The sequence below is a fragment of the Ceratotherium simum genome, chromosome 1 (genome assembly GCF_057802395.1).
Source record: "Ceratotherium simum simum isolate JZ-2026a chromosome 1, ASM5780239v1, whole genome shotgun sequence".
Classification (NCBI taxonomy): domain Eukaryota; kingdom Metazoa; phylum Chordata; class Mammalia; order Perissodactyla; family Rhinocerotidae; genus Ceratotherium; species Ceratotherium simum.
The window spans coordinates 109,568,832-109,595,987 of record NC_141900.1 but is presented as its reverse complement, the minus strand read 5'-3'; the positions used below and the strand labels follow the sequence as shown (position 1 = coordinate 109,595,987).

Sequence of the window (27,156 nt, the reverse complement as noted above, 5' to 3'; positions counted from 1 at the left end):
CTCAGTGTCTCTGGGTCTGGGATCCTGGCCTGGACTAGCTGGGCAGCTCCTGCTCAAGGTCCCTGGTCAGGCTTCGATGGAGGCATCACCTCAAGGCTCAGTGGGGTGAGGGTGTGCTCCGAGCTCACGCCACCGCAGGCCCAGAGCGCCGGCCGCTGTCCCGAGTCTCGGTTCCTGGCTGGCTTCCCTCGGAGCAAGGAAGACTTGTAACCTAATCCTGGAAGTGACCTCCCATGGCTTTGCCATATTCCATCCATGAGAATCAAGTCACATGTCCAGGCCACACTCAGGCTACCCGCCACGCCAGCAGTTCAGAATTAGCACCTCCAACGTCAGTCCGAGCACTTGGCCACAGGCTGGACTTACGAGTATTTTTAATTTCCCCATTTTCCAGACTTTCTACGATGCAGTTATATTCTCCTTTTTTAGTTTTAGTTTAATTTAAGGCTTTCCACAAAGAGCTGCATCTCCAGTCCTCTCAAGGACCAGTCCTGTTTTAAGACAGCAGAGGCTTGAAGACAGCTCTTTGGGCGACGTGAAGAGCAAGGGCCCTGCCAGGTTTCCTGTGGACACCCCCTCCTTGTCTCATGGATGAGCCCCCTCCAGAGACAGAGACCAAGGTGGGGGTGGGTTCTGTCCCCCCAGAGGTTACCCAGCTGGCCGGTTCAGCAGGGGGGCACAGGGCCCCGTGGGAGCAGTGACACAGAGTGGCTGGCAGATATTTCTGAAATGGCACAATTGTTCTTTTCTGATTGTATATATTGTTGTAGTCATTTAACAAAAATAAACTTTTTTAAAACTATAGACACGTAGAATTGATAAAAAGATGAAACAGTGAGCCAAGCCACAGTCTGCCTTTTGCCTTGTCAGAAATTATTATCAACACATACTAGAAGTAGGCCTGGGGCTCTAACCAAAGCTGGGCCACAGCCGTCGTCTGACAGAGGGATAAACCAGACAATAGAGAGATGACAAGTCACACGTAGGGATAGCAAGGTGATGTGGGCACGCAGGAGTGTGGTGTTGCCGCTGGACTGGAGGGGCTCGCACCTTAGCTTCTTTCTCCGAGGGTGTGAGCAGCTCTCACAAGGCTGACTTTCCTCCTGAGTTTGTGGCCCACATTGGTCGGGGCTGGGGCCCCTCTTGTGTAAAACCCCAGTTCTTTGGCGATTAGGTCAGAGTGTGGGAGGAGGTCTGCACAGCTGTGCTCCAGGCTGTTAAAGGAGGGACCTGAGGACAGTGGTCAAAGGTGAGGACATGCATGTGGAAGGGGCCTTTGTAGCATCCACAGCAAACACTCCATTTATTCTTAGGTTGTGTGTGTAGAACAACAAAATGGCAACATTTGCAAGATGCCTGTAATCACAGTTCACGTAAGATTGAGAATTATCGAAATATTATTCAAATAATAGTAGCTGCTACGATTATGGGGGGAGGCGTAGCTAACCAGTGGAGATCGAGGGAGCCCAGCCCCACACAGGAGCTGCTCAGGGCTCGCCTGGAGCTCCCACGAGTCAGTGGCTAGAAACCGAGTCTCCCCTGTAAAACGGTGCGTGTGTGTATGTTTATTGAGGTTCTAGCACAGACCAGCGGGGATCCTAATTTTACTTCTCAAAACTTTGGTTTTCTCATCAGTAAAACTGGCAATAACAAGCACAAATTGTGGGGTTTCTGTGAGAGCTCCATGAGACAACATATGGAAAAGTAGCAAACAGAATGCATGTCCCTGCAACCCTGCTCAGTAAGTGGTATTCTCTCCTCCACACAAACAAAAGCCCGTACATGTCTGTGAGATGGTGTGTGTGCATTTGTGAGATGCTGTATGTGTGCATGTATGTGATGACGTACATGTATGTGAGATGGTGTGTGTGCATGTGTGAGATGGCATGTATGTGTATGTGAGATGGTGTGCATGTGCATGAGATGATGTGTGTGCATGCGTGAGATGGCATGTATGTGTATGTGAGATGGTGTGTGCATGTGCATGAGATGGTGTGTGTGCATGTGTGAGATGGCATATACGTGTATGTGAGATGGTGTGTGTGCATGTGCATGAGATGGTGTGTGTACATGTGTGAGATGGCATGTACATGTATGTGAGATGGTGTGTGTGCATGTGTGAGATGACATGTATGTGTATGTGAGATGGTGTGAGTGCATGTGCATGAGATGATGTGTGTGCATGTGTGGGATAGCATGCACATGTACGTGAGATGGTGTGTGTGTGCATGTGTGAGATGACATGTACGGGTATGTGAGATGGTGTGTGTGCAAGTGTGAAATGACATGTACGTGTATGTGAGATGGTTTGTGTGCATGTGTAAGATGGGCTGTGTGCATGTGTCAGGTGGTGTGTGTGCATGTGTGAGATGGCATGTACGTGTATGTGAGATGCTGTGTGTACATATGTGAGATGGTGTGTGTACAAGTGTGAGATGGCATGTATATGTATGTGAGATGGTGTGTGTGAGGTGCTGTATATACATATGTGAGCTTATGTGGTGTGTATGTGAGATGATATGTGGGCATGTGTGTGAGATGGTTGTGTTCATATATGTGAGGTGATAATGTACATGCATGTGAGAGGATTGTGTACATATATGTGAGATGGCTGTGTACATGTATGTAGATGGTATGTGACGGTGGGAGATGCTGTGTGTGCACGTGTGTGAGATGGTGTCTGTGCATGTATGGGAGAGGATGACAAATCTGGAGCACTGACATGTTCCGAAGGCAAGGGGTTCAGCTTTGGGTTTCAAGTGAAAGACTCTGAGCCGCAGCACGGAGGCCAGTGTTCCCCAGGCATGGAAGGGGGAGCCTAGATGAGGAGCAGAGGGGTGCCCCTACTGGCGGCTGATGCAGTGGCTCCTGGAGTGGGAGCCGGAAAGCAAGGGCGCTCTGGACATACCAGCTGTGGACTTGGTTGGCTGGAGGAAAGGGAGCCAGCCTTTGCTGGATCTGAGGATGAGCTGGTGGGATGCTAAGTGAGGGAAAGGCAGTGTGTCACATGGACTGAGGCGGAGACACTGAGGGTTGAGGGCAGTGAACTGAGGAGACAGGACACCAGGACGGCTCTAGGCAGACCACCACCATCACACAGGTGGGGACCAGGAGAAACGTCAGACCACGTGATGGCCTGAAAGAAGTAATAGGAACCGGTCATGGGAGGATGAAGCTTCACCCCAAAGATGGACATTTAGGACAGAGAGGCTGTTGTCATGGAAACCAGGAAGCCCAATGGAGGAGAAGTAGCTGATTCTGTTGTGAACACGCGGATTCCACACGCGAGCCGTATTCTCCTGCCGTGTCACCCAGAGAAGCTGCCCACTGCTTCTTCCCACCACGCCATCATGGCTCCCCATGTTTTGGGCCCTACTCTTGTGAAATGGCCTTTTAAAAAATATTCTTAGTGGGAGGAAGTGATCTGTCTTTAAAGGTTTATTTTTATTTTATCTTTAGAACTACTCAAGAGCCATTTGGAGATGAGGGTATGAAATGGGGGGTGATCAGGTTAAGTAGCTGAGTTTTGGAGGAATCAGGAGGAAAAAAATGGTCAGAAAATATATGACTAGATCTCTAGTTTATATATGTTCTAGATCTCTAGATATGTTTGAGCATATCCCCAGATAATTCTAAACAGGAGTTTTAGATGTGATGGGAAAATGTTGAAGTAAATATAGAACTTCCTAAAGTGTTTGAATTGAAAGATATCAGGATATATATGTTGGGTAGGTTTATAAGAATTTTAAAAACAGTCTCAGTACATTATAGCACCTTATTTAAAATTATATGCTAATTTTGTACCATACTTGCTAAAATGCCAACACACATCATAGAAGATTCGACTATTTTTTATTCATTTGGCTAATTTGGCAGCTATGGGTGGATTCATACAGAATTCTCAAGTACCATTACGGAACTGTTTTCAGTGATGGCTAACCCCGAACCTTCAGGGATGGCTCCATGTTGTGGCAGAATGAAAAGCAATGAGCTGCTCCCTGAATTTTTGTCTCATTAGATCTAAATAGTTGCACACATATTTACTATATAAAATCAGAAAATAGCCCTTTATAGTGATTGCTTTTCAGGGGAACCCAGGCTCTAAGGCCAGCTCTGTCAGGCTGAGGCTGCTCCTTCATTTAATTGGAGCCTATTTTCATATATTAGAGCATACATCAGCGTTTTTCTTAAAAGTATATGTGAGCAGTACAAAGCTGAAATATATAATTGTGAAATAAACATTTACTTGAATTGTTCTACTTTTAATTCCAAAGCAATTTAAGGAAAAAACTGTTTCCAAACAATTATAATGGACTTGTAGTATGTAACTGACAGAATATGTGAAAGAGCTTTTAACCGAAAAATAGAGATAACCTGGATATTCTTCTCAGCAGTATTCTGTTTCGTTTCATCTGTAGATAATGGCATTATTTAGCCATTTTCAAAAAAGTTAGATTCTTGTTCACGTGGTAATGAGTCTTTCTTACAAACATTCACTCTAAGGAATTTTAGCTCAATTTTGTAAAGAAGGATAAAATCTAGTCATACAATATATATATGCTATACTGAGCGTGAGCTATTAAATATGTACTTTTACAGCATTATTTTGTAAATAATAAAAAGTTAGAGCTTTACGAAGAGGTAGATTGAAAGGAATATATCTTCTAGACTCTCTAATCTAGGGAATAAAAAACAAGATTAACCCGTAGGGATACTATTCTGTTTGTAAATATCTGTCCCTAGGAATAGCGATTTTCAGAATGCTACTTGTAACGGACAAACTAATAATAGTAATAATAAGGCTTTGAGGCTTTTCTTGTCCTCCCAGAAATTGTAATTTCCAAGTTTGAAAAAGAAAGTCTAAAAATCCCTACATATTTGCTAATCAATCCTTCAAGCATAAATTTTTGCTGAAATACATTTTTTGTTTTTAATAAAATGGTTTCATGTGATCATGTTAAGCCATTGGAGGGGGTATCCACTCTTTCATAATAGAGTTTCTTTTTTTGGATTTCAAAAATTTCAATCTGAATATGAGCCAACATGAGAACTAATAATAAAAGCTGAGGTATGTTGGCAATTTTTTTCAAAACAAAAAAAAAGACTTTTTTTGTGTTTCGAGTAAAGAATTCACATTTTTCTTGAAGTAAAGTAAAATATTTGAGCCAATACTTTCACTATTTCACAATTCCTCTCAATCTTAAAGCAAGGGCAACAATCTCATAGCAATATCTTAAAGTTGCTAATGTAAGAAACTCAGCAAAACCTTATCCTGAAGAATCTCCCCTGTTCTGACCTTGATCATCCTGTAGGATAAACTTTGCTTCCAGTATGCAAGGGTGGGTGGTGAGGAATCTGCTACAATGCTGGTCCCCCACTTGTTGCAATGGACTGTCTTCTTTCACAAGGAGTAAGGACCTGTCATTAGTGTCTAATGCTCTTCCATTATTGGAAAAAATAGCTATTTATTGACAATTAATGAATTTCAAACTGACCTGTGCAAGTATCTTCTTTTTAAAATTATCTCAGTGCCAATTACTATGTTTCACTAGGAGTTTGACCAATTAAAACGTCTTTCTTTTCAAAATTCCTTCACTGATAGTATAAAATGTTATTCGCTTTAACATTATATATGTATAAAAATACCGTATACCCATACCGACAATATTCAAAAGGATCTAACTTCATTTTTATAATTGAAAATCATTTTAATAAATGGATTTACAAATCAAAAGTATTTTAAATATAATTTGTGTACCATTATTATAAATTATTGTTTTATTTTAAAAATAAAATTGGTTTAGATTTTCTGAAATCAAGCAAGTATCCCAGAAAGTGTTTTTACATTTCCGATCTTACCATTATCATTCAAAATTCCTGAAATGGGTGTTGTTTTGCTTTATAATAATCACGTTTCCCATGAGAGTCTTTCTCTAATTTGTTTAAAAATACATTTTCTTTGATAATTTAGTACATTGGAAATTTATTCTAATCACTTAAATATGTGATCTATAGCAGTTTGGTGTTCCCTCAATTGAAAATGAGATTCTTATCACAAAACATTAGGTTTTACACATCACAAATGTGAGCTGCACTTTCAGCGAAGTGTTAGCCGGATCAACAAATCGTGGTCAAGTCTGGGGGGATTTTACATGCACTGTATACTTTATTCATCAGCCAAACAGTCCTAATTTCGAGATAAATAATAGACTCATTTATGGAATATAAATGGTTTCAGTCAACATGCCTCCCAAAAACATTTTGCGTCATGTTTAAAAGTTTTCTCTGAAAATGCCATTGAAATCGTAAACTAAAATTTATGATTAAATGAAGTCTAAGCTCTCATGACAAAAAAATCCTAACATGGTCATTCGTTCTTCAAGATATTAGCTGAATCTAGTCTTATATTATTGTCAAGGCACTTATCTAAAGTATTTTCAAGAATTAAAAGATAACATTTTTCATGCCCTGGAAATGAGAGGATTTTAAAATAAAGGAAAATAGATTGAAAACCTGGTCGATTAATTTATCAGTTTCTGAAACAGTAGACTAAAAGGATCAGCACCTAAAATACAAATAGTTTCTTTTAATGAATTCCCCAGGCAATCCGTTTATCTTTAGCTTGGAGAGGGCCGGTTAAACAGCCAGGCTCCTGCGGGTCAAAACCTTGGGGGAGGGAAGGAGAGTGGGCGACTCACCCACCCCACAAAGCATACACTGTGTGGTGTGCACCAAGGTGTGGGAGAAAATATACTTTTCCACTTATGATTGCTTGCGTTAAGCGTTGAAGGCCCATCTATTTAAAAAGTGACCACATCCAACTTAAATTGTGCCGCCTCCCCACCCCTCCTTCCTGAAAGCACTAGAGAGACAGGTAGGTCATTACATTCAGATTAAATCAGAAATGTGGTGCTTTGATGTTGGAAGCAAAACCCTTAGGGACAACTGAAAAACTAGCTAAATAAATAAATTTACTTACGTACTTATCTATCACGTCGTGTCGTGTCTGTAGGGAAAGCGAAAAGCTCGCTGGTCTTGAGCTGCACGCCCTGTTCTGCGCTCCAGCCTTCTCTGGGGTTGCGGCCCCTCTGGCCTCCCCAGACCCCTGGACGAAGCGGCCAGGGCTCTCCTCGCGCTGTCGTAGAGCCGGGTGGCCGCGTGGGGTCTGGGCCACCTTGGTGATTGAGGGGCTGGACACGGGCTGGCCAAGCGAAACGGCCACAGGCAACCGGGCCGCCCCTCGGACCATTCTCCAGCCCACCTGAGTAGGGTCCTCACACCTGGTTGTGTCTCTGGAGATGTAGGGAGAGAAAGCGAGAGGGGCGTGCACGGGGCGGGCCAGCGTGGAGGGTGGCTGCTGAGGTCGCGTCTTGGGGACTGGCCCGGCCTGCAGCACGGGCTCCCGGAGCCTCTCGGCGTGTCGCCGCGGTCGGGAGCTCGCGCGGTTCCCCTCCGGCAGAAGTGAGCCCGGACAGGCGCCCCCCGAGGCGGCGCGCGGGTCCCCGGCTGCTGCCCCGCCGCCCCGCCCCGGCCCCAGGTGCGCCTGGCGCGGACACTCCGGCCGGCCCGGGACGGAGGCGCCGCCGCCCGGCCCGAGTCCTCACCGCCGCGCCCCGCGAGGCACCGTGCTGGGTCTCGGCGAAGACGCACCGCCCGCGCCTCTCCCGCGATGTCCCAGAGCCCTGTGACCGCAGCCGGCGGGACAGGCAGCGAGGGCCCGGCCCCCTGGTGCCCCTAGGGCCGAGCGCAAGGCCAGGGCGCGTCGCCCCCGCCCCGGCCCGGCGCGGCGTCCCCATTACCTCGGAGGCCCGCCCTCCAGTCCCGGAGGGGACTTCCTTGTCCTCCGCCCCCAGGATTCTACGACCCCCTACCCAGGACTGGGGAGGTGCAGGAACCCCCGACCCGAACCCGCGCGCGCACACACACGCGCGCGCGTACAGGCCGTTGCTATGGAGAGGCCGGTTACCAGCGAGGCTGAGGGCGGCAGGTCCCCTCCTGCAGGCCTCCCTCCCTCCCTGCCCCCTCTCTCCGCCGTTTCCCCCCTCGCCCCGCCGGGGCTCCCCGAGCCCCCTCCCGCCTCCTCTGCGCCCCCTGTCCGTGCACCACCACCCCTCCTCCCTCTTTCCCCGCCCAGGGCCGGGCTAGGGGTCGCCCCGGAGGCTGGCGAGGTACGCCAAGGCCCGAGCAGGGTGGCAGGGAGGGGCAGGAACCACCGCCACTGGGTCTTGGCTCGAGGAGGTCCCTCAGAGGGTGGCCCCTGCGCAGTGCGGGGCGTGGGCCCAGGGGTGGGGGGACGGGGACCGTTCCGGGGAGGCCCAGCGGGCGGGCAGAGCGGAGGGCCGCGGCCCCGAGCGGGTTTGCGGGGGGTCTGCAGGCCCTGCTCTGGCGCGGGAACGCAGAGATCCCGGGTGACTTCCCCCCTCCTGGCCTGATGGGTGTACGGGGCGGAGTGCACTGCGGGTGGAGAACCCGAGAAAAGCCGCCGTTTCCCCTTCGGCTTCTCGGGAACTCCTTTTCCTGGCGCTTCTCGAAGCCGGACGAAGCGAAGGCAGGCCTCCTGCCCCCGGCGAGCTCGGCCACACCTGCCTACAGGAGCTGCGGCTCTACGAAGCGCTCGACTCTGGCCCCTGTAAAGACCAAATCAAACTAGGACTTAGCCTAGGCTCTCCGTCAGAGGAAGCGAGCCCCTAGGACAATTTTAGACAGAGGCGAGCGCTTCACAGGCCCTCGGCTCAACTCTACTGACGACCCCTTCCCCTGAGCCCTGGCCCCGAGGCTTTATGGACCTCGGTTTCCAGGAGGGAAGCGCGACGGCGAGGCCCCCGGCGCGGGGAGGGTCTGGGGGCAGCGCCTGAGTGGAAGGGAGGGGAGAGGAAGCGGTGCAGGCTCCGCCCGGTCGGGCAGGTGGGGGAAGGGGGCTGCGGAGTCTGCCCTGGAGGGGCAGGAGCGGGCGCCGGGGCCGCTGGGTGTGCGGCGGGAGGGGCGTCGGGTCAGGAGGGGCCGCCCTGCTCTGCGCGGGCCGCCGTCTCCAGCTGTCCCGAGCGCAGGAACAATGGGCAAGCGGTGGGAGAGGAGGACTGGGAGGAGGGCTCCAGGGTTTCCAGAAAAGGAGAAACTAAAGAGCCCTCCGCAGACTGTCATCTGCGTGTGACAAGATCGCCCCCCCCCCCCGACTCCTTTCTTTCTTCCCCTTGTTCCTGCAGCTGTGGGCCTCGGAGAGCGCATTGTACACACAGATGTTGGGTTTCAGCTCTCCGCTCTCGGCTGCTCGGCGGGGGCGCCGCGCTCCGGGGGTGCCTCAACCTGTGGCTGCGACCGAGGGTCCAGGGCTTTGGGAGGGACAGTGTGGGGGAAAGGGCCGGGGGAGCGCGGCAAAGAGGCCGCGGGAGGCCAGTCACAGGGGGCAGCTGACCTGGCCGCCCCCTAGACCCCAGCTTGGCCTTGCGCGCCGCCTGCCTGACTCGCACCCTGGGCCCACCGGGGATCAGGGAGCTCGGGGAGGCGCGAGAGACTGGGAGCGCGGCCCTGGGACCTGCTCTGCTCCTCCCGCCCGCGGGGCGGTGGTCCAGTCCAGGCCTTTGACCTGGGGAGGCGAGGACGCAGCTCGATTCCTCCCTTTTCACCGCCATCTCAGTCCAGAGTTTGGGGCTGGCGGCCTGCAGTTCGCCGGGACCAAATGGTGGCAAAGTTCTCACTAGTTCCCGCGTGGGGCAAGGCGCGTTGTACGAGCATTCGAGACCTAAAAACTCGAGCGGGTGGTCGCTTTCTCGCTGATTTGCCCTGCGTCACTGCCTGCTTCGATTTGGAAAGGGAGCAAAAGGCTCCCCCGGCAAAACTGGAAAAACCTAACTCGAAAGAACGATTTGCGGTGCGTTATTCTCTTGAAAAGAGTTCCGACGCCCCCACGCCTCCCATAGCGGAGGTCACAGTGGGGCCGTGCGGGGTGACGTTCCTTGCCGAGTCCCCTCTCCCCCGAGTGCCACCCTGAACTTGCCCAGTATGAAGTGCGACTCGACGATGAAAGGGAGAAAGGCTGAAAAGAAAGAAAAGGCGAAGGCCCGGGCTGCCGCGCTGAACGAATGACTGACAAATCCGATGTCCATTCATACTCTCGGGCGGGAGAGGGTGTACGGAGAGCCGCGGCCCCTTAGCCAATTGCTGTCAGCAACATGTGGGGGGGGGACATCGCTATAGCAACCGGTGGCTGGGCCGCGAGCCGCGCCGCCGCCGGCCGGGTGCGCGCCGGGCCGGATATAAGGCGGGGCGCGGCGGCCGCGCGGGATGGAGCTGCGCGCGCGGCCGGTGGCCCTGCGGGGACCGTCCCGCGCCCGTCCTCGCCGCTCCCCGGCCCCGCGCACTTCGCCCCGAGGCCCGGCCAAGCAGCCGCGCAGAGCTGCCGGCGCCCGCGGGCTCGGAGCTGGTGCCGCCCCGCTGCCGCAGCTTCTGGAGCCGCGGCACACGGCACCTTTGTCTCCTCCGGCCGCCCGAGAAGTTTGTGGTCAGAAGCAGGATGGCCCGGCTCGTCTATGGCTCCGGCGCAGGGAAACGGCTGGCGGTGGTGATGGCGCCGCCGCCGCCCCCGGCCGCCGCGCCCCGAAGCCGCTCGGCCCGGCGCACGCCCCCCCCCCCTCCGGCTCGGGCACCCGGCGCTGGCCCTGCTGCAGGTAACCAGGGGCTCCAGGCCGGGGCGCGGGCACTGGTGGGACTGCAGGAGACGGGAGAGGGGTTGGTGTGGGGGCGAAAGGGAGCAAGAGGGACCCACCGAAGGCGTCGCCAGGTGCGTAGGTGGCGGGGTGCGGATCTGGAACCTGGGAAGGGTAGAGGATGCACATGGGCGACTCGGACGGGCGACCTGGGCGTCGGAGAGCCCAGACCAGAGGCTAACTCGGACTCGCAGCAGGGCGCCTGTCAAAGCTCCGGCTGGCAGGGGATGTCTGCGTCTGAGGCCATCCTTAAGTGGGTCTGGGGTGGACATTTCAGGGTAGGCAGCTCTTCCTGGGCTCAAAGATTGAGAGGGGGTGGCAGCTGTTCCACCTCCAGCGCCCCGCGGAGCCCGCCCGACTAGACTGCGGACGTTGCCCCTCGGACTTCTCCCGGAGCGCTTTCCTCTCTTCCTGTCGCGACGCTGTCCACTCCGGGCAGTTCAGAACGTCGAGAGAGGGGCCGGGGGCACGCAGATGGGGAGGGGTGTGGGAAAAGAAAAGGAAGGACTGGACGAGCTTCCAGGATGGAGAGGAGCCAACGTGGGGGCATTTTCCTCCCAGCCCATTTGGGCGCTCTTCGCCCTCCGCACTCGGTCCGGGAGCGCGCCTCTGTGCCGCTGGGGTGTCCCACTTAGAGGACACTGGATGGGCGCGCAGGGAGGAGCGTATGAGGGGCAGGTGGGGCCGTGGGTGAGAGTGGAGGGTCCTCGGAGTCCCCCAGCCGTTTGGACAAACGCCTCGGAGCGGCCCCCTCCCCTCCCCCAAACGGAACCTGCGCTTTCTCGGCCCCCCGAGGTGAGGCGGCCGCGTGCTCGCCAGAGAGAGAAACTTCTGACGCGGAGCTGTTTGAAGGAGGGACTTCATTTCCTTCCCTCATTAACTACCTGTGTGGTTCTGAACTGTGGGCTGCTTTGAGGCCTTAAGAAGCCTCGCTCCAGTCGGGCGGACCCCAAAATTAGACGTTGAAACCTCAGCAGAATCGGGTTTACAGCCGGAGAGAGTCTCCCGCCCTTTTGTGTCATCGGTGCACTGAGCTCGCCGCGCTCCACGCTGGACGGCTGTGGGGGGGGGGGGTCTTTGTCGCTATCGCCAGTGCCCACTGCACTCCCATACGCACAGCCAGAGAACCGCGAGGAGCCCCCGGCCCGCGGTCCCCGCCGCACCGTCAGCAGCGTGGACACCTGCTCCCGCTGGTGGCCCTGCTGTCCGGGCCTTGCCCCCAGCCCCTCCCCCTGAGCGTCCCTCTGCTCTGGTTTCGAGGTGCCGAGCTAAGTCCGCAGACAGCGGTCCCTGCTCGGCTCCGGGGAGCCTCCCCGCCTGGGGTCCAAGTCGTCTTCTCCAAGCCAGCCTTCCCTGAATTTAGACGCGAGCGCAAGTGCGAGGAGGTGAAGGTTTGTGCGCAGGAGCAGGGAGACGGAAGCTCATTTCTTCCTACCAACGCAGGAGGAAATGCCCCCCACCCAGCCAAGGACACCCCTCTTGGCCTCCGAGAGGGGGTGGCCGTGGTTGGGTAGGGCAGCAGAGATGTGCGGCCCTGGCCTGTGAAACCCCCGGGATCCTGGGGAGACGCGGACGTCGTTTGGGACATTGGTCTGTGCCCCGCGGCCCAAGCGCTTTGTGGCAGGGGAGGCTGGGCGATGGCATTGTCCCCGCGGGGAAGGGGGCCCGGGGCTTCGGGACCCCTCAGTGCTGTGAATACCCGCGGCTCCCAGGAACCCTCGTCCCTTTGTGTCCGACGCTTCGGTCTGATCTTTCCGACCTCTGTGGGATCTGGTAAATAAGTGAGGGGGAGGGACTGGGAAGGAGAGGCAAGAAAGCCTGCGGCCTGTCGAGTGGGGGAGGGGCCGAGACGGGCCGTGCGCTCCCGGCCACACGTTCCGAGCAGCGCCCCAGCGGGTCCTGACCCGAGACGCCAGCCGAGTCTTGAGGATGGGGCTCCTTAGGCTCCACGAAGGAGGAGAAAAAGAAACTCCAATCCTGCGCGGGAAACTCCTTCTTCGAGACCACGGAAACACCTGACCGTGGAGGCGCGCGTGTGCGCCTGTGTCACAGGAGGCCTCGGGGACCCAATGTGCATACCAAAAACGCGGGTCGCGAGCGGGCGCATCAAGTTTATTGGCCGAGTTTGAGTTCGGGTGTAATAAAAATGCCGGCAGTGGGTCTGAAAGATGGCTAGGGCAGGCTTTCTCCTGGGGGGCTGATTCATTCGGTCTGTTCCCAGCTGATCGCTCTCTATTCTCCCGGAGACAATTTGTTGTTTATCAAGCTCTCCTAAAAATTAGTTCCCATGAGGGTGGTTTTTCCCCCTTTAAACATAAATACCGTAAATATTCCCTGATATCTTAAAACAGAGTATTTCCCCAAAATTGATGTTCTAAGAGTGCTTAAAGATGGCAAATAGACAATTTATTATGTTTTGTATACTTACTTTTAGGCCTATGCCTGAAAAAACTCAGCAAATAGCCTATTTTAAAATAGCATATCCCCACCTATTTTCACTAAAGTTTATATTTAAGAATAATTATTTCTTGGAGAGTCTTTTCTTTTGCCCATATAGGCTTTTTTTTTTTTTTTTTTTTTTTGGCTACTTGAATGGCAGATTTGCAAGTACAATTTCATCTGCACCGAGGAACAATGGCTTTCAGTTGCACAAAGGATTTCTCCCACCCTGAATTCAGACCGCAATGCCTCTTGCTCTGATAATAGCTTCTGAAAAGATTTTGTAATGCAGAGAATTAATACATGATTATTTCCGCCTGACTTCTCTCATTTATTAGAATTCTGTGGCGAATTCCAAATTAAAAATAGTTCAGTTAACAGCTTTAAAAAATACTTTTAAAATATTTTAAGACACCCCGCACTCCCCATATTTTTAAGTTTGGTCATTCTCATGGCCTGACAACTGTTAAAAATTTTGATCAGCTTTAAAGTGATAGTTACTATATTTTAGTAAATATATTTCAGTAAATTTAGCATGAAATTTCCAAATAATTTCATCTAGGAAACCAAAGGCAGTCTTGTTATAACAACTCATTGGTAGTCTCTAATACTAATTTCTAAATTTTACAGGGAAAAGGGTCTTTACAATTACAGTAACATAAAAGTACAGAGGAACACAGGATGAGGCTGGGTTTGCAAGTCAAATTCCTTAGAAACATACAAATTAAAACATCAACCACATTAGAAGTTTAATATTAATGAAATTGAATGCTTGTGCCCATAAGTTTTTTGGTAGGACTGTATTTTAAAATGGCAAGTCAGTGACTTAGACAATGAATTGCTCTTGTTAACTGGTTACATTGCACAGCCTTGGAAAAATACTAAATTTTGCTACCTGTCAACAAATATTTGTCACCATAAAGTGTTGTATTTATGTGGCTGCCTCAGTTTTCACAATCAAGTTGGGTATAGAATGTTCTTTTTTCTTCTCTCTTCTTCCTTTTAAGTTTACCACATGGACAGCTGAAAAAAAAGAACGAAAAGTTTTGAAGATACTTTGCCATGAGTGGCTCAGAGGATAATGTAAGGGAAGCGCCATGCACCTTCACTTACAAGCACAGATCAAAATAGTTTAAATAGGTCAGGACAGTGTCTGTAGCTTCCGATTTCTAAGAGCAATTCCACAAATTGTCTCTGTGGTCACACATTTATTTCAAATCACAGCTTTTGCAATATTTTGTATTTTAAATTCAAGGAGCTGCAGGTGGGGATGGTTGAGCGGAAGAAGTAAGCAATATTGTACTTCAGTTTACTCTTAAGATACATCTAAGCTGATAGAAAAAGCTGGCTTAATTATTCCTGATTACTTTAAAATCCCACTTTTCTGCATCTGAAAACTTAGTACTAGGTGCCTGCATGTGTGTCTCCCACCAGGTGGGGGGCACAGATACCCTGCTGCTCTGCGGCGTTGCCCCTCTCTCCACCCCTTCCTCCTCACTCCACCCGCTGCTCCAAACTTTCAGCAAAGCGAGCTGCTACTGTACAGAAGGAGGTGTTCCGCTTTTAACAGACGCCTGACTGTAAATGTCAAAGTCATAAATATTTAAACATTATTTTCTTTCAGTTTCAAGTCAAGACTGACAAGATGCCTCTAATTAGCGGTGGGCTCTCTGCAGGGCTGGGCCCCGGGACAAGGCTTCAGGAGAGTACCTGTAGTTCAAGTCGCCCAGTCTTGGGGAGCTGAGGCCCACCCAAGTCACACCTGGGACCGACAGGACTGTGGATCAAATTCACTTTTAAGCTGATAGCAGACTCATTTTTTTCTCTTCAAGCTCCTAGTTAGCGAGGGTTTGAAGTTTGGTTTTTTTTTTAACTCCACAAAAAGAAAGGAAATGAAATAATTGTAAAGTTATTTAAACTCAATCACTTTGCCAAGGAGGGGAGTTCACTGTGTAACTTTTTTTTAAAGTAGAATTTCTATAAATTTTCGTTTCTCGCGGGACTCTTTAAGAGCTGACTTACAGCCCGTTTTCCCTCCCGGATTGATCCTCCCGCGCAGCACAGGGTAGGATGTTGGAACCGTTGTGGGGGGAGGGGCCGGGGAAGAGTGACTTCTCGGGTTCCAGCCGAGAAGCCCGCCGGCCTGCGGGAGGGAGGGTTCCCAGCCGGGCCCTGGGATCCCGCGACCTCAGCGTCAGACTGGTCGAACCCGGGATCCCTCTTCCAACTCCGCCTTCCCCTCCGGGGCAGACCCCGCTCCCGTCCCTCACTCCGACGTTGCCCACCGTCACCGACGGCCCCCGGTGTCCAGGCCCCGCCGCGACCCGGTGCCCGCCGTCCCCAGCCTCGTCGACCCCTCTTCCCTGGCTACAGGAACGTCCTCCTTGCGCGTGGGCCTTGGGAGGTAACCTGGCGGCTCCCGCCCAGCCTGGGGACCACCGTCACCCCTTCTCTGCGGGGGCCTGGAGGAGACCAGAGACAAGGGACTCAATGGGCATGGAGTTCCGTCCTCTTCCCTCGCCTCCTTCCCTTCTCCTCCGGGAGCGCGGGGGACCCAGCGGGGGCCGGCGGCGGGAGGAGGGGCAGCGGGCTCTTAGGGCAGTCACTCTCCTTGACATTTTCCTTTGACCTTTGAGTAAATTACCAGCGCGCCGCGTGAGAGGCAGCCGGGCAGGCCCGGTTCCGTTCCCCGCGTCTTCTGAGCGCGTCTCGGGTCACGGTGACCGTCGGTTTCTGGCGACAAGGACCGTGCCGGCCATTCGGCCTCCCGGAGAAGAGCTGCGGCGCGGCCTCCCGGTGAACGCCCGCCCGGGGTGTCTCCTGTCGCCCCAGGCTTGAGCCAGGTTAACGTGTGGGCACCGCCACCTCCTCCTCGGCGCCGCTCCTGTGCGTTCACGGCCTCTCACCTGGAACCGAGTGACAACCGGCTGCCCCTTTCACGGTGAGCCTGCGGCCGCCCTGGCGGCGAAACCCTGCGTCTCCGGCCGCCCCACGCCCGCAGCCGGCCCTTCGTCCCCAGGGCGCGTGCTACAGTCGGTCGGGTGCGCACTGATGCGCCTGCCACACATGGAGGCACTGCGCGTCCCCTCGGAGCCAGGCTGGTCACCGCGCGCGTGTGCGCCTCACGTCGCCGGGCAGGAAGGCTCAGGAAGTCCCTGTTGTCAGGCGCCGTCTGCCACGTGGGCGCGCAGGTCCTCCCGATGCCTGAGCCGGACGCCCTGGGGGTGGGGGGCGCGGGGACCGCCAGTCGCCTGGGCGGGGTGAGGGGCGCGCAGTGACCGCCAGGCGGGCCGGGCCGGGCCGGCCTGGGAGGCAGCGGGACGCCCTCTCCTCGGCCGCGTCGCCTCCTTTGTTGTGGTCCTGCTCTGCTTGCCGAGGCTCGGCGGTCCCGAAGGAGCCTCCCGGCGGCGCGGGGGGCGGGGGGAGGACAGCCGTCCTGCTGGAAACGCCTCCACCCCTTCTAGGCTCTCTCCTGGGGGAGGGAATTTAGGAGGGAGGCGGCCCCGTCGGCGGAACGCGAACCCGGGGCGGCGACCGGCGACCCCGGACCCCGGCCCGGAGCCTGGCGGGCGCTCTCCGGGAGCGACCCCGGCCGGGTCTGGGCAGCTCCCCCGGCCCGGCGCGCTGCGGCCTCTCGGTGCTGACCGCCCGGGAGGGCACCGAGGGACGCGCTCCCCTGTAACCCGCCGCCGCTGTCGGACGGGCGCGAACCGGCGACGCGCGGGGCGAGGACCCGGGCCGGTCGCCCGCCCTCCGCCCGCCTGGGTCTCGCGGCGCCGCGTCGGGTCCCGTTTGTGTGGTTTTGGATCTCGCCCGGCGCGGGGCGGGCACCAGGTGCGGGGCGACCGGGCGGCGGGGGGACGCCGGCTGCCTTGGGGTGACTTCTTCCTGGAGGCGGCCGCGTGGGCCGGGGAGGGAGGGGCGAGGGGAGAGGTGGAGAGGGGATGCGGAGGGTCTCCCCGCCGAGGCGGCCGCAGGATCGGGCCACACCGGCCGCGGGCTGCGGCGCGGCGCGCCGCGCTCGCCCCCTCCCCGGCATCCTGGTCCCTCCCCCTCTCTGCGCCCCCGCCCCACCACCACCCCCGCCGTCCCCTCCCGCGGTTGGCGAACCTCGCTGTCCGCGGAGCCGCGCATCCAGGCAGGAAAATCAGGCGTCTTTTCTCATTTAACCCGCGTTTCCATTAACTCAGTCCCGGCACCGGCTAATCCGCAGCACCGAAGGCAAAAGGAGGCTAATTAATGACCAGCTTTTCCAGTCAAGACCGGCGATAATTGCCTTGGTGGCCTTTATGATTACAAGATAAAAATGGCCCAGCCTGACATCAGAGGCCCTGTGTACACTCGGAGACAGGAGGAAATGACGAGTTGGGAGGGTGAATACGGAGCAGAAAATTACTAATAGAAGAGAGATAATGAATAGGCCGGCCAGGCATTCAAGGGGAAAAATCCATTTTGTTACCACGCGAAATTAGGTGGTGGAAAGGAGTTTGCTAATTGTTCTCATCTTGTAGCAACCAGGACCGAGGCGGGGGCGTGCGTTTCCATTCATTTCCCGAGTAATTGTGGAAGGGCGCGCTGGCCGGAGTCGCGGCGCCGCCGTCCTCTCCCTCTTCCTGCGCCGGTTTTAATTGTTGCTAATATTCCTCATAATGAAGCTAATGAGGGCGAGCACCGTGCAACTCTTTGCACGTGGGGACCCGTGAAATGCCCCAGAAGGGTTTTCTCACACCCCCGCCCCGTGAAGTGATGAGAATTTGTTGGAGTCTGGCTCCCTGACTTTTCACACCGCCCAGAAGTGAACTCCTGGACCGTCGTGCTCCAGACGCCCCTCAGTCTTCCAGGGAGCGGTGCTGAGGTGCCAGCCAGGTGCTGGGGTCTGCGCCCCAGGCGCTCGTGCGGAGAGGGCCCAGGAGGTGGGGTCCTACCGGTGACGGGCCTCGGAAGGCAAGCGGAGCGGCTTCCGTCAGGATGGCAACTCCCCTGCAGCACTACCGAGAATGTTAGCGTGAAACTCAAAACCCAGCCCTGTTCTGTGCGCGAAGACTTGTTGGACTTCCACTGCTGGCTTCTAACCACAGCAGGTCTAGGGCCCCTCCCCTCCACCCCCCAAACATCTGGGACGCGTGCTCTGGGTAAATTGATGAATTTTCCTCACACCTGTTTAAGAGAAAGGATGAACGCTTTATTTTACTTAGGCCAGTAAATTAACTGCCAGACTTTATATGTTTAAGTTTGATAAACGGCCACCATTCAGACAGAAAAAAGTGGTGGCTCTAACTTTCCTCCTGAAAACACTGGAATCTGTGGTGTGCTCTTGTTACATAACTTCTGCTTCTCGCCGGAGGGCTGCTGCTCTGGACGGCCCTCCTGTTCTTCTAATGCCAACGCTGTGTGTGTTGTGTTGAGCATTACATTTGGAGTTGTGTTTGGAAAGGATGGTTTTTAGGAGCTCATGATTTGTTAGGTACTAACATGCCCCTCTCTCCTGTTCTACAGAAAAGCAAACTCAAGCTTCTGCCTCATCAGGCAGAGCAAGAGGACTCAACCAAGTTCATCGTGCTCACCCTGATCTCCATCGCTGCCATCCTGGGGATCCTCCTGGCTTCCGGCATCATCTACTGTCTTCGCCACGGCTCTCACTACAGGCTGAAGGAGAAGCTCTCGGGACCAGGGGGCCACCCGGGCCCGGATGCCACGGCCGCCTACCAGGTAAAAGAGACCTCCTGTTAAGTGCTGCTTCCATTTGATTCATCAGCTGAACAGATTATTTAACTGCCTCTGGCCCCTCCCCCATCCCCAGCAGTTGTTCATTTATTCATAGTTTGGGTTCTTCTATGATGACAGTTTGAAACTTCTCATTAGCATTCATGTAAATACCTTGCAACCACAGTTTTACTGCTCTATATTAATCTTACGCTGTTCTTGGATAGTCTCATGTTAGCTGTGAAAGTGGGTTGCTAATTAGAAGTGTGGAGAAAGTACAATACATGAATTATGTATTATCTGTTATCTTTCTTAGTTTGGCCACTATTAATGAAAAATGCCAGAGTTGCAAGACAAATTGGTTGTGTTGATGTTCGAAGATGTCTCAGATTGGGAACTTCCTTAGGGCCTTACAGGAAAAGATCTTTGACCCCATCGGTTGCCACCCTCTGCCATTATTCGCATAGATGAGATCTAACGCTGATAAAGGGAAGGTAAACTGAGGGTGTCTCCCAGAACAACGTGGCAGCTGTGTGCTGGTCAGACAGAAGTGTTCCAGGCACACCTGCAGACACGTTAGAAACCAACAAGAATGTGAGGAAGGCAGGTTCAGACCAAATTGGACATAAAAAAATTCACAGAATTTTTGAAACTTCTGTGGCATACACTTCACATTTAATAATGTCCTGTAATGAGAATGTGCCTTCTTAACAGCAATGCAAGCCCAGAATATATATAAGTTAGGGCATTTGATTTCTTTTAGCGTAAAATGTCATTTAACTCCATGTATATTTTCCCATTTGGGAAGGTAAAATAATTTACTTAATCATCGTTTTAAAAGTTTAATCCATATAAATTTGTGAAAGTTTTTCTCCCATTGGATTAGACTCTTTGTTTTCTCTAGTCACATGATTATGATGTGTAACGTGTCTTGTAAATAATACATAATATTTTACAATCATATACAGGTTAAATATCATTATTCTATCAGAGTTATAAGGGGGGGGACTCTCGAGCTGTTTCTACAAAACACCCCCCAATGATTGTCCTGCACGTGCCCCCCGTGAGCTCCTCTGAGCTGACTTTTTGTGCTCCACGGGCCGCCCTGCCCTGTCCCATGTAAGGAGCAGGGATGAATTTATAAAATCTCTATGCTTAGAGGAGGCCAGGAGATAGCTTCTTTCCCATTTCAGGATTCTTGGTATTGTCAGTGATGGAAAAAGCCTCTCGTTTTCTGGAGGACATCAGAAGCCTGGTCAGTGCGATCTTTTCTTATGAAGAAACGGCAACTTCAAATGTGTGGAGATGGCATTTCAGTCACAGTGCATAGCTTTGCTTCAAAGCAAAAGAAGAATCATGTTTGAAGAAGCCTGGAAGAAATGTCACATAAACTAGTAAGAATTCATCCAGAAATTCTATTGAGCGAGACCATCAGTGTAGGATTCTGGGTCTTCTGGGCCAGGTCTGTGCCAGGACATAAATAAATTATCACCCCGGTTTTGTTCCGTGTGTGACAGGAGATCATACGGCGGTAGATTTTTAGAAGACATGGCATCCTTTGATACACTTTGAAATTCAAATATAAAATATTGAAAGAATGGAAAGGTTGGACTTGCATGCAGAAATGACTAATTTTGACAAAAATGCAGGTTGAAAATGCATACGTAGAACTGACTTTGTGATAATTAACAGAAAAATAATCTTCCGAATGACAGCTCTAATTAATAGTCTCTGTAATTAAAATCATGGCCTTCCAGCAGGAAAATTGTTTGAATTTCTTGGAGTGACCTTTGTGCTGTTCCTCCTGGGGGCATGGTGGTGAAGTTGATATTGATTTTATAATGAGCTCTGGTTCGTTTAATAAGAATCTATAATCCAGACAATAAATGAAATGTGTGTTTTTCTTCAACCCAGATTAATAAAAAGGGAAAAAAACAGCAAAAACTTTTCCTTTAAAAATATGATCTAGGAAAATTTGGAAATGAAATTATTGTAAAGATTTTCTGGTGGGCTTAGTTTTGAAATCACTACAAAATGCCCTTTGGAGAACTACTCTGATGAAATGTGGAGGTTTGCCCCCTTGTAGTGGACTGTTGACTATGACAAGAGTGCTGAGCCTGGTGTGTTTTGATTTGTTTTTAGCAGAGCAGGACTCAGCAAATGGGGATGGGGGTGTCATGATGTTTAGCTCTAAATTTAGCCTCGTCATGTATTAAAGACTCGTGAAAGCATGTTACAGATAGAGGGTGTTTACCTTTGTAAATGAAGCACGTGTCAATTTATTAATGTACTCATATCTCATTTGGGTTTTCTAGAGCTGCCATTGAGACTCCCTTCAAGTTCAGAAATCTGTCTGTAAAGTTTTTTAAAATATTGCAAGCATAAAACAATAATTTTTGGAAAAGTATCTTGTTGCGTAAATGCTTACTTATTTTTAAATCCTTGAACTTCTACACTTTGCTAATTCTATAGTACCAGTGAGGTTATGGATAGACCTCATCACAGTTCTTATCACTGGGTTACAAGGAAAATTGGACAATTTAATATTACGCTTTATTTCAGGGGGACATGATGGAAATACTCAATTCATTTTTATAAAGTTTCTAAAGAGAAAAAGATGACTATGTAAGTTAGGTTAGAAGTAAGTGACTAGGAATGATAGAATTGAGGTAGCAATGCAATAAGCTTTATTAGTTTCAGAATACGGAGTTAGCCTTCAAACAAAAGGGCCAAGTGTTCTGCAGGGAAAGAGGAGGAGCACAGGCCTTCAAGCTCGGAGCTGGTGTTCTGGAGGAGGCACTGGTGGTCTCTGGGTATATGGTCCCTCCTTCCCGGAGAGTCAGAAAGGGGAATCCACGTGCCCCATTCAGCAGCACGGCAGGCAGCCATATCATTGCAGACACCCCCATCGGGAAGGCCCCCGTGTAGCTGACCCTTATACAGCGTAAGTCTGAATCAGCCCTTAGGGTGCACATCTTTGACATCTGTCCCTGAGGTCACGGCAGCCTGTGCGGCACCCCTGCCCGCTTGTCATTCGTGGTCTGGGGCTCTGGGTTACAGTGGATTCATGGGAGCTCCTGGATAATCACCGGGCTGTTCCTAGAGCTGTTCCACAGCAGTTAGCAGTTTGCATTATCAGATTCTAATGCAAACATGTTCAGACATTTTTTCTTTTCTTCCTCAAAAGAGAACTATTTCATAGACAGAGTCAGTATTTTAAAGCTTTCTTAGTTTGCAAGTGTGTGTGTGATTTTTTTGTTTGCTTTACCTGTTGGAAAGCAAATCTTTCTTGATAGACTCTCATACTTTGACACTTAACAAGATATCAGTGTCACCAGATGATGCACTATCGAAGTGTAGTTTGCTGAAACTTGAAAGAATTGGGTATATTAACTTCTAGAATAATTGAAGTTAATAATTAAAGGTCATTTTTTAAATGGAATACTGCCACCAAACTTTTCCCCATTGGTTTAGTAAATGTCATTTTTTTCTTCTAAATATGTAAACGTATTTGGATTAAATCTGTACTTCATTATCTAGGAAGCCAATTTCTTAACTTTTATTCTTTTTGTGCCCAAATTGGCATGTCATGTCACATATATGTATTATGTTATATGTATACATGTATGTGTACATGTGTATATATTTACATACACGTGCTTACTACAGATGATGTACAGGCACCAAAGAATTGTGATTTTGGCATACCCACATTATGCATTTTTTCACGTAAGTGTCCTATATCTATGGAAGGTGATTGGGTAAAACTGTGCAGAAATAAGTCGTTCAATGATTAGAAGACATTCCCCTCATTTTTCTCTCCGAGTCTCTCTGAGTGTTGCCTCCATTTCTTGGAGGCTTTGATCATCTTGGAGCAGCAAGTTTAGTATTCTGCCGGCCCCTCTCCATTCCCCACACGAGGGCAGAGACTCCTGTGGAATTTTCAGCACGTTCTCTTTTGATGGTTTATTTCACAATACCCAGCAGGTTTCCTTGTTACTTGGAGGCCTTTGGAACCAGACCCAGAGGAAAGCACGCATCCTGGTGATGGGACGGCCTGTAAACAGCCTCGAAGTGCACATAGAGGTTGTCGCTGCTCCCCTTAGCGGCTGATTCTTGATGTTATGCTGGGGTGCGTGGTGACTGCTGCTGTGTGGGGTGCTCCCTGGACTCAGGCTGACGTGCCGGTGAGCCTGGACGCACCCTGACCTCTGCCCTCAGGGTGAGGGAGAGCCAGGCGCTCAGAGACGGCATGTCACAGGTCGGCGTACTCTCCTGGGCTCTGAAGGAAGGGACCCGTCTTCTGGTTGAGTTGAATCTTCTGTCATTGGTGTAATCACTGGCCATAGAAGTGGATAGGGCATTCCCAAGTTAGGTGGAAAACAGTGAAGTTGGCTGAGGTTTACTTGGCCCCGCCACAAGTTTCTGAAGAGCCTCCCATTTCGGTCAGCGCTAGATCTTACAATAGCTTTTCTTTGCTTTACATTTAAATTTTCAGGTCAATATAATTTTTTTTTTTTTTGGCTGCGGGAGATTCACCCTGAGCTAACGTCTGTTGCCAATCTTACTCTTCTTTTTTTCTTTCTTTATGTGAGCCACCACCACAGCATGGCCACTGACAGACGAGTGGTGTGGTTCTACGCCCAGCAACCAAACCTGGGCCTAGGCTATTGGGGCTGGCCCAATATAATTTTTTTTGCAAAGTTTTAATAAGTAAAATCTATCTGGCTAAAAAATGGGAGGGTGCCCTAAAATATTATTAAAGAACATTTCTTTTTATTATAATCTAGTCCAGCCTGAGAACTGGGATTTCTCTGGTTTTGGCTTTGCAGAAGTAGCAGATAGTACCAGTGTCTGTAGGTAGAATTCTCTTGAACCTTCCCAAACACTGATTTGGTTTCGAGGGTGTGTGTGTTTTGCTTCGTCACATGGAGCCAGGCTCCTGAGGGTGCAGCCTCGTCAGGGTCTCCTGTGCTGTGCCATCCTAGAGGCAGCCTTGGGCTTCACTGTCAATTAAGTAACCAGCCTGGTGGGTGCCAAGTGTCAGCGTCTCCAGGCAGTCACATGATAACCTAAGGAACTCGTGCAAGTCTGTGCCTTGATGACAGCAAAGGGACATGTTTGTCCCAAACATTTCGAGAACCTGGGTAGTTTGTGTGTGCATTCAGTTTCAAATGATCAGTATTAGGGCCCACAGTTTTGTGCTGCAAGCTCAGTTGAATCTTCTAGATACCTTTCCACTCTGAGTTGAATGTTTTTCTGGAAGACATCCACTTGTAGTGCGTTTTTCTCATAAATCTTTGATTTTCAAACATGCGGTCTCTAAAAGCAGCAATACATGCCCGTTCTCCAGTTTCCATGCAACGTTTCCTCAAAAATAGCTCCTGAGATTTGGAAATAGATCTTCAAGAGGAGGCTGAAGTCTGGAAAGATTGCCAAAGAAATATCTAAACATGAAAATAAAACATGTCGCCATCCTAATATAGCCAGCCATTCCTGTGATCAGACAAGAATTAGATCAGACTCAATTGAAAGCAACAGACCACTCGGTGAGATGGTTGGGTTGTCTAATACTAAGAATTCTAAGGCCCGGATTCTGTGGCTTCCCTTGGTTTCTGTGTTACTTACTCTGTTTTGTTTTCATTTTGTAGTGCATTAGCGGGTCTGGATCTTACTTGAATAACTGTTTAAGGAAGGACAGGAAGTTGCCTCGAGGAAGATGAGAGGGAAGGAGGAGGGAGCGCACGCTTCGCCTCTTCTGTGTCAGGCGACTTTCCCAGTCGTCTCGTTTTGTTCTGTAACAGCCACGGGAAGAAGGAGCCTAGGAGGCTCCTGGAGGAAAATACTTGTCCTCACATGGCGACTGATTGAGGGCAGTTTAGGGGCTAGTGGAAGGGGACACCTTTAGTCCTCTCTAATCCGGGTAATGCTCTGGTCTGCCTTGCCGTCTCACTGTCAGAATCAGCGTGCTTGCAGCCTGCAGAAGCCAGAGGAGCCCCTCAGATGGCACCTGCACAGGGAGGTTCTGTAAGAGTCCTCGCTCTCAGCTCCGGCGTCCTCACCCTCAGTCACTGGCTCCCGTCTCGCGATGCCCGTGAAGGCCCTTTGAAAGCCCACACTGGCCACCTGTTCACTCCTCACAGCTGTGCGAGGCAGGTAGGGTCGCTTTGCCATCCCTGTTTTACACATGGGGAAAATGAGGATCAAATAAGTCGTGACTTGTCCTGGGTCCCATGGCCAGCCGGTGGCAGAGCTGAATTAGGAGGACATCCGGCAGCCAGACCCCGAGGCTCAGGAGAGTAGGTTGGCTGGCCAGGTCCCACCCCCACACGGGACAGGACAGAACCTCCTCTGACTCCCAGACCTGAAGGCCCACTCCACCAGCTTCTCTTCGTGGTGTGAAGAAGAGTTGACACCATTTCTCTGCTCAGCTTATGATTTCTTGTAGATAAAGAGTTTCCCATAAAACTGCATGAAACAATAGGAAGCAGCCCAAGTCCATACGTAATTACGAGGTAATTGGGATGACAGGGAGGGGCCCAAAGCCAGCTGCTGGGTGGAGAATGCCATGGGAGACTCGTGAAGGAGGGCCCCACAGGTGCAGGGGGTGCCATTCCAGGCAAGTGAACGAGCACAGACACTGGGTGTTCACACCGCTGTGGGGACATACTCAACAAGGACAGGCCAGTAGAGCAGTGGAGGAGCTGGGACGAGCGTGGACATCCTTGGTGTTCACCCTGGAGGCAGGAGGATGGGGCGTGACTGCAGGGACAGTTGAAGAATCCCGCTGTAGGTGCAAGCCGCTCACTCCTCCCGGAGAGTTTCTGCTGCTGAAGACCAAGTCCGTCCTCCCTGGCGCTCTGAGGACGGGCCAGCTTCTCTGTGCTGCTCAGAATGACTCCAGAAGAGAAGAGCTGTGTCCTGACTGCTCTCTTCTGTTCTTGGTCTTCTTTCCCTCCTGCTACACTTTTCCTTTTTAAATTTCCTTCTCTCCCAATATTTATACTCACGGGAGAAAGAGACCATGGTTCTCTCCATGCCTCTGGCATCCAGCCCAGAGCTTGGGCCCGCCGCCTCTCTGAGCCCCACTTTCCTCACCCACAAAACAAGAAGGAAAGTGCTTTATGCTCTTCACTGGGCTGTTGAAGGTCAGACAAGGTCATGGAAGTATACACTCGTCTCAGCTCTAAATTCTGTCTCAGGATAGTCCTTTGGTGACTGTGGGTGCTCAGACATACTTGCTAGTGGGTACCGAATTCGTCTGCATCACTTGGTTCTCTATCTGTACCTCTCTTTCCCAAGTGTGTATTTATTACTTCTTCCCATGGGCTGCTCTGTCTCCTTTAGGCCCTGATTCAGAGAGGTGGGCATGTTTCTAAACCAAATTTGGCACATACAATCTGCAAAGAAAGCATGTACTTCTCAGGAAAACCAGAAATCTAGACTCTTCTGTAAAACTCTTCTGTAAAAACTTCAAAACTGACATTTTGAAGAAGGCATTTAGAGGAGGCACAAGTGTGAAGAGAGTGTTCTGGTGACTTCCATGTGGTGCTGCTTCCCCCATCTCTCCAGGACCAGAGATCAATAGTTATCAATCGGAGATGTCCCTAGAGTTAGGTGGGCTGGAGGGTGCAAATGTAGGGCCCGGTCATCATCAGCAGGAAGGAGCCTGCCCTCGACCTACTCACCCCTGCCCCAGGAGGTGTGTCACCCCTGTTGTGCCACGGGGCTCCACGTGGGAAAGGCTGGGCGGGAGAGAGGCAGTGTGTGCACGGTCACATGTACTGGGAGCCCCACTGCCTCTCAGCGCCTTAGAGAGGATGCTGAGCTCTCCTGAAATGAAGTGGGTGTTGGAGGGGGAAGCTGGAAAGAGTGAAGCGAAGTGCAAAAAACTGGATTAAACAGGGGTTTCAACAAAGATGGTAGGATGGTGGGGAAGAAACTCTAGAGGGTAGGTAGTGGGAGATTGAGGGCGGATACGAGAGGGAGACTCCACCATGAAGTCTGACAGACCCAGAAAGCGTGCCTCCGCGTCTGAGGGGCTCATCTCTCAGCTGTTTCAGCGTTTGCCCTCCCAGTGCCCGCAGGGAGGGAAAGCATCGCTGTATGCAGGGTGGCTCCGTGAAGGCCTTCGGCCAGATCCAAGTTCTCCACGTGTTGGGGTAAAATGCCTGTCAAGGCCTGAAGTCACTCTCTGGGACAGCCTCGTGCATGGCAGCTGTAAGCAGAATCCCACAGACATGCACTGGGTTCCTGCGACGGGGGGCTGGTGCTGGTCCCGAGGACACCCAGGCCGTCCACTCTAACACAC

The 27,156-nt window shown here is 51.4% G+C and overlaps 1 protein-coding gene across 2 annotated transcripts in view; it reads left to right on the top strand.

The window, feature by feature from the left end:
* Positions 1–27,156, top strand: part of PTPRN2 (protein tyrosine phosphatase receptor type N2) — a 915,358-nt gene that overhangs the window by 781,084 nt on the left and 107,118 nt on the right. For both annotated transcript variants that reach the window (XM_087433803.1, XM_087433800.1), the window contains one exon: positions 18,639–18,851. In XM_087433803.1, coding sequence (XP_087289929.1) covers positions 18,639–18,851 — 213 coding nt within the window. The remainder of the gene's footprint in view (positions 1–18,638; positions 18,852–27,156) is intronic.